We start from the raw sequence: 7,256 nt of genomic DNA, 5'->3' as shown, positions 1-7,256 counted from the left end.
CCCCCCCCCACCTCACCTTGAGGTTTCCTCACATAACTGGGGACCCCCAAACAGGAGAACCCTAGAATATAGTGTCTCAGTTATGTTCCTCTTTCAATTTGTTCACTGCTTATTCTAGCTATTAGAAGGTAAAGGGGCATTTTGTGAATGCTGGTCATTTTGTTTCCCTCACTATCTGCTAAATTATTGTCTACTACATTTCAAATGTTGGAAGAAGAAGTATCCAGGCTAACCTTGAGCCAGGACTAGGCCCAACACTTACTTTTTGATTAAATGACAAGAAGCCTTTATTGTTACATATGTTATAAAAAAGATGAAACTAGAATAAAGGGTTCCTCTTTATTGTCACTGCCTGATGCCCTACATGTAGCCTTGTGTTGTCCCATCACAAATCAAAGCATGTGAATTCTCTTTATTATTTCCTGGCCACCTGACAAAATGGCACTATCCAATAAAGTATGATTTAGTAGGAAAATATATTTTAATTTTATATTTTAGGAAGCTGGATAAAATTAACACTAGGAATTTCCCAATTGACAACCAAGTGTGTACATTTTGTTAGGGTAGAGCAGCATCCATTTAATATAATTTTTATATAGAAAATACAGGCATATTTAAAAATGGAAACATGTAAGAAAGTATGTCACAAAGAATAACAAGATATATCACAAAATAAAAAAGTAAATCCCCAATAATGTGTTTACTAAACAAAACAAGAGCCAGCACCATGTTGGACTTTGTAGAAGTTCCAGGATGCCCAGGCGCTATCAGGAAGAGATGATCCTGCTTTTAGGGGAGCCAATTAGTTGGACAGTGGTTAAAACCCAGTCCTCCTTTTCCTGGAAAGAAGAAAAACAAAAACAAAACAGGTTAAAAAGAAAACAATTGAAATGAAGGGATAACCGTTCTTTGGGGACTGATGAACAGAACTGGAGTCTTAGCCACCTTGGCAGGGAGTCAACCCTTGAAAGAATGATGATACATGGAGAACAGGCACTAACCCAGGCAGACAGCCAAGAAGTAGTGGACCTGTGTTAGAGTCCTGATTCTGTCACTGACTTCCTGACAATTGTCATGAAGGCTTGAACCTTAGAATCCTAATGATCTCCTAGCACACTAACACTCCATAGCTGTTGCCAATGTCATTTATTTAGGACAGCTTTTTTTTTTTTTTTAGATACACATAGAAATCAGAGGAAGCAAATTCTTCCCTAAGGATTGCAGTGCGTGGGCACAAGACCATGTCAGTCTTATTCCTAAAGAAGGTTTTAGGGTAAGGGATATAATGGTTGTCATACCACTTGTGGTCAAGTAATTGTTATATATGTCTTTAAGCATTATTTTGAATACCCATACTTGTGCTGGTACAAAGTTCTGGACGTAAAATCCTTAATCCACATAACATTGTGGAAGAGAAGGAAAATAATTATTTGCAAATATTTATTGTTTCCTCTTCCTCCCATTGTAAGGAAATGATATTCCACTACCCTTTTTGGGGGTGGGGGAAGGAATTATCAGTCCCTTTTGCCCTTGAACCAAAGTTTAGATCAATTCAGCCCTCATGTTAACACAATACAACCAAAGTTAGGACGGCAGTTCATTGATCCATGCTTAGCCTCATCATCACAGGACCTTGCAGAATCCTTCTGGGTTTTTAAGATGTAATAGATCCATATGTTGGTGGTTACCACCAATGACGTGGAACATGGAGGAGTTGTAAGCAGTTCCACCCTTCAGGAGAACCAAACAAAAGAGAAAGACACTGTGCAGCAAGACAGAAGGTGGGGCTGACCTGGTGAGACAGAGGTAGAGCAGCTGCAGGTGGCTTTCAAGTCCCTCATGTAGGTCCAGCTAATGCTCAGCCACTCCTCTGTCTTAGGATTTCAAGCAAGGCCCCTCTATTGTAATAGTAAATTCCTCCTTTGCTTGGTCAAAATAGAGTTTTCAGAAGAAGATCTGAGCTAATATGTGTTTCCAAGAAATGATGGCAAACTGAGCAGTGGGAACATGAAGAGTCTCCTAGGTGGCTGGTGAGCCTTTCTTTGAATGTGAGATGTGCCACTCAGCTTAACTTGGCGTCATTTTTTTATTTGAGTTCCTCTATCAAACTTTTGTATTAAAAATCCAGGTTCTGTCCCCGATCAAGGAAGAACTTGGGGAATATTTAGATATTAGGGACCTACAAAAACCTTAGGCTTTCTTTTCTTTACCTGTAACAGGTTGAAATATGAAGACTGAAATAAGGAAGGTAATAACACTTTTTTTTGTCTTTTAAATTGGCTCCCATTTTCTTAAGTTCTTTCAAATCTATTTTCAGGTAGATTGGTCTCTTTATCTTGGCAGCGTCTAAATATATTTGTCCATTTCTAACTTCCCTTTGGAGTTCAACTGATCTCTCACTTTATAGAGATGGCATACGCTTGAAATGCTATGAGGATATTCGTGGGTATGAAAAAGATTCTTCCATTAACTGGGTTTTCATTTGAGCAGTTATATTATTTTTACAAGTTGATTTTGACATTTCAATTAAGATGATATAATGAGGGATGGAAAAATAGAAGTTATTTGCAGTTAATTGAATTCCTGCTTTAAAAAATATTGTGAAAATATCCACTTGTTTTTAATGATTCTTTTAAGATAATGTAAATGAATAGATTATATATCTCAATGACATTATAAGTATATATAAATCTTAATGTGGAGCTGATGATATTCCAATTTTGAATATGTAAGAACTTTGTTTTGATATTGAAAGTATTTTAGAGCCTGGTGCGGTAACCTAGCAGCGAAGTCCTTGTCTTGCACGCATCAGGACCCCTTTGGGTGCCAATTCTAATCCTGGTGGCCCCGCTTCCTATCCAGCTCCCTGCTTGTGGCCTGGGAAAGCAGTCGAGGATGGCCCAAAGCCTTGGGACCCTGCACCCTCATGTGGGAGATCCGGAAGAGGCTCCTGGCTTTGGATTGGCTTGGCTCTGGCTGTTGCAGCCACTTGGGGATTGAATCATCAGACGGAAGATCTTCCTCTCTGTCTCTCCTCCTCTCTGTATATCTGACTTTCTAATAAAAAAATCTTTATCAAAAAGAATGTTACACATAATATTTCTAATACTTCTTGAGCTTTAATGTCCTTCCTTCCTTGTCTCCTTTCTTCTTTCTCTCCTGTTCTGCTCCTTCCTCCTCTCTCTCTCTCTCTCGCTTCCTTCTTTTTCTTCCCCTCTTTTCCCTTTCCTCCCCCTTCTCTCCTACAAAGGGGTTTTACTTATTTCATTGAAAGGCAGAATTACAGAGAAGAAAAGACAGGGAGAGGGATAAAGAAAGAGATGGTCCATTCACTGGTTCGCTCCCTGAATGGCTGCAATGGTTGAAGTTGGCCCAAACTGAAGCCCTAGAACCAGTACTTTCAACTGGGTCTTCTATGTTGGAAACAGGGTCCCAGGCTCTCGGGCCGTCTTCTGGTGCTTTTCCAGGGACATTAACAGGGAGCTGGACTAGACATGGAGCAAGTGAAACTTGAACTAGTGCTCATATGGGGTGCCAATATTGCACATGGTGGCTTAACCTGTTATGTCACATTGTTAGCTCCTATATTTTATTTTTAAAGTATTTCTTCTTTGGTTTAATTTTTTGTGATAATGTTTTCTCCACTGTGATATTTATTTGGAGATAAATAAATTTAAACATTTAAACATTAATTCCAGGGGCTGGCACCATGGTGTGGTGGGTTAAGCTTCCCCCTGCAGTGCTGGCATCCATTATGCTATCAGTTCAAGTTTCAGCCACTCTACTTCTGATTCTCCTCCGTACTAATGTCCCTGGGAAAGCAGCAGAGAATGACTGAAAGCCGTGGGCACTTGTACCCACATGGGAGACCTTGAGGAAGCTCCTGGCTCCTAGCTTCGGATCAGCCCAGCTCCAGCTTGTTGTGGTCACTTGAGGAGTGAACCAGTGGATAGAGGGTCTCTTTTTCTGTCTCTCCTTCTCTCTCCTTCTCTTTCTACAAATCTGCCTTGCAAATAGAGAAATAAACAAATATAAAAAAATTCCATTTGTATTTTTACTGAGAGCTTAAGCATCATTAGGTCATGTTTATATAAGTACATTGACTTTATTTTACACCCTTGTACATGAAGGGTGCACACTTCTGTTCAATAAGACATTTTATTTATTTACCCTAGTTTTTATTATGAAAAGCATATGGGTGTTCATAAATTTACATGTTATCCTTGTGCAAGGATATACTGATCTTCTCTGTACAGTTAGCTTTTATTCATTTTTAAATCAGAGAAAATGGTTATGATTCTATCTACTGTCCCACCCCTGAAAGTGGGCAGAGGCTGGCTTAAATCATTCAGGAACCTCCTACTTAGAGTTGGTCTCCCACACGTGCAGCAAGGTCGCAGCTACTTGAGATGCTATTGCTATTGCTACCTCCTATGGTGTACACTAGCAGGAAGGTGTGTTAGCAGGACAAAGGACTTGAACTCAGGTTCCCGTAGCGTACACAGGCATCCCGAGCAGTATCTTAACTCCTAGGTCAAACACCAGCCCTTCTTTCTAAATTCCTAATTGCAACGTGTTAACAAGGTGAACACAAGACGATTTTTAGATATTGTTTCGTCCATCCTGAACTACTATTTCATAGCTTTAGCTTTTTTCCTTCACATTTAGAGAATGTATCACAGTTTAGATTCTGGACAAAGATGTCTACACTTGGACTGATGATTCCCTCTGGATGTCAAGGCAGTGACACTGATTCTGAAGTCGGAGACAGGATGGGTGTAGTTGCTGGTTGTCTTACCTGGAACAGTCATGTCCTGTCCAAGATGACAGACAGTGGCATCGATTTGGTCTTACACATTTTCCACCATTTAAGCAGGGAAACTGACAAACAGCTAGGATTTAAAAAAAAAAGTATGCCTTTAATTAATATTCAGAAATTTTGAGTATTCCCCAAAGGTACACAAAAAATTATCTGCCCTTACTTCCTGCTGTAGCCACCGTTACTCATCACACATTGCTTGGGTCATCCATTTGCCACTGTGCTTACTCTTATATTCTTATGTTATACCCCTTCTTTGGGTGTCTAAGTTGGTCCACAGTTAAGTATCAGGCTCTCTCTGCTTACTGAAACCTGTGCTGATCACTCCAACTCCACCAATTTTTCTCTTCTTAAATATTTATATTTATATAATCAATCTGGCACTTCTACTGTTTTGCACTCTCAATTTATTTTGTTGAAAACTGAATTGGAAATCTCTGGATTGAGAGTGTGGTTAAGTCAGTTGACAACTCTTAGGACAATAAACGAGGCATACAGATTATCTAAAATAACAGATGATTCAACAGCACTTTGTGTTTGGCTAGGGAATGTTTCAAAGCCTTTGCTAGTTTTAACTGGGATTACAGAGCTTGAATTAGAATTAAAAATGTAGCACAGATGAAACTTTGGAAGAATATCCAAATATTACACAGTCCTCTTTTTCAAAAATCCAGTCTGTATTATGAATTTATTTGTTGAAACAAAAAATGGAAGAAGTTCCAGTATCGGTAGGTTTAATATCAGAGAGAGAGAGCTAGAACTCTACAGAAGAAGAAAATAAAATGTTTATTATGAGAAATCTGGAAAAAAGGAACAGCTTAGTCTTAGAAAGGTAGGGCCTTCCCTGGAAGAAAAAAAAAATCATTTTTGATAGGAAATAAATAAATGCCATTTTCAATGATTCATTCAAGAGATATGGGAGAAATGTCTGCTAGGTAACTACCAGGTACTTGGTAAGCACTGTACAGAGATGACGAGAGAGAAATCAAACACTAGTGTTCGCTTGGATGAGCTCTCTAGGTAACCTAGAGTGAGAACAGGCCAACAGGAGGCATTCATCTGCAATTTCCTAAGAAAGAAGAATAGGAAACAAAGCAATCTGAAAAAGAAGACATCACTTCTTTGAAGGAGCATACTGATCAGGTGGCGTCTAGTCATTTGTTTTTCTTTTCCTGTGTAAAGTTTAGCATCTGCTTTCCTGATAATACTTGTGCTCCTGGTGTTCACTGGCACACCCCTCTCCAGGTCCCCTGCACAGTTTTGTTTTTCCCCCACCGATATTTCTCATAGGGACTTATAGATCTGTCTTCAGTGTAGATTTTTGGATAACTAACATGTTGTTACAAATTATGTTAACTGCCTTTTCCAACCTGGCCCCAAAGTGGAAGGTGGTGCCATTTACTGAGCTAGAAGAACCAGGAAATGCAGGTGTGAGGGCACAGACAAGGAGCAGAATATGTGCACGTGAGAATGGAACTTTCAGGGCAGATGTGCCATAGGCAATTGTAACAGTTAACTTCTCTCAAATCTGCCTTTTAAAAAATTATTTCTACAAGACTTCATTATTCTATTGCTATAACCTCCAAATGAATCTTTCCCTTGTAAATCTTGCTCTCTGCCATTTTTCATACTACTCCCAACACCACCTTTCTAAAAGAAAACATGGCCACATAATTTTCCTTCTTAAAGCCCTTCAGGGGTTTTATTTACAAGACAAAACCCATAATGTGAACTTGGCATGCAATATATTTTCTGGCTCTGATGTTTCTCATCCTTATAGCTTCATTTCCAGCCACTCCTCTTGGCTGGACACACCTATTTTCTTATGCTTCATAACTTTGGCTAGAATAATACAATATAAGGACACTTCAAAAACTTAATGAAAAGTTGAACTAAACAAACATTTATTGGGGCCAGCATTGTGGCGTAGGGGGTAAAACTGCTGGCTGTGGTGCTGGCATCCTGATATGGGTGTCAGTTTCACTCTTGACTGCTGTACTTCTGATCCATCTCCTTGCCAATGTGTCTGGGAAAGCAGCAGATGACCCAAGTGATTGGGACCTTGCATCCACTTGGGAAATGCAAAAGAAGCACATGGCTCCTGGTTTCATACAGGTCCAGCTTTGGACATTGTGGCCATTTGGGGAGTGAACCAGCAATGGCAAAATGACTCTCTCGCTCTATGTCTTCCTCTCTTTCTGACTCTGATGTAATTGAATATGGCAAAGAAAGATCTTTTCTCTTGAATGGTGTAGAGTGGTGGGAGCTGGGATAATCAGGCAATTAAATAGATGTCAAAATACAGTGGGTTAAAGGCTGATGGAAGCCATTAGAGGCTAAGGCGACATGCCTGTCACCAGTCACTGAAACATACCTTATTACTGTTGTCCTTGAAAAGGAAGCATTTTCATTTATTGAGCTTTTTCATTGTAACATG

The 7,256-nt window shown here is 39.5% G+C and overlaps 1 protein-coding gene and 1 non-coding gene across 2 annotated transcripts in view; both read right to left on the bottom strand.

The window, feature by feature from the left end:
* Positions 1-561: 561 nt before the first annotated feature.
* SVEP1 (sushi, von Willebrand factor type A, EGF and pentraxin domain containing 1) overlaps positions 562-7,256 on the bottom strand; it is a 161,053-nt gene continuing 154,358 nt past the window's right edge. Inside the window, exons 47-48 of the mRNA XM_040963410.1 lie at positions 4,799-4,892; positions 562-839 (exon numbers count right to left, since the gene is read on the bottom strand). Of these exons, the coding sequence (XP_040819344.1) occupies positions 818-839; positions 4,799-4,892 (116 nt within the window). The 3' untranslated portion in view covers positions 562-817. The remainder of the gene's footprint in view (positions 840-4,798; positions 4,893-7,256) is intronic.
* Positions 4,187-4,288, bottom strand: LOC121145151. Its single transcript, XR_005881948.1, has one exon. It is a non-coding gene; the product is annotated as a U6 spliceosomal RNA (small nuclear RNA).

The sequence above is a fragment of the Ochotona curzoniae genome, unplaced genomic scaffold, assembly GCF_017591425.1.
Source record: "Ochotona curzoniae isolate NIBS_2020 unplaced genomic scaffold, NIBS_Ocur_1.0 scaffold_3208, whole genome shotgun sequence".
NCBI classification, from domain to species: domain Eukaryota; kingdom Metazoa; phylum Chordata; class Mammalia; order Lagomorpha; family Ochotonidae; genus Ochotona; species Ochotona curzoniae.
Note: the sequence above shows the minus strand (reverse complement) of the source record. Positions and strands in the feature narration are given on the sequence as shown.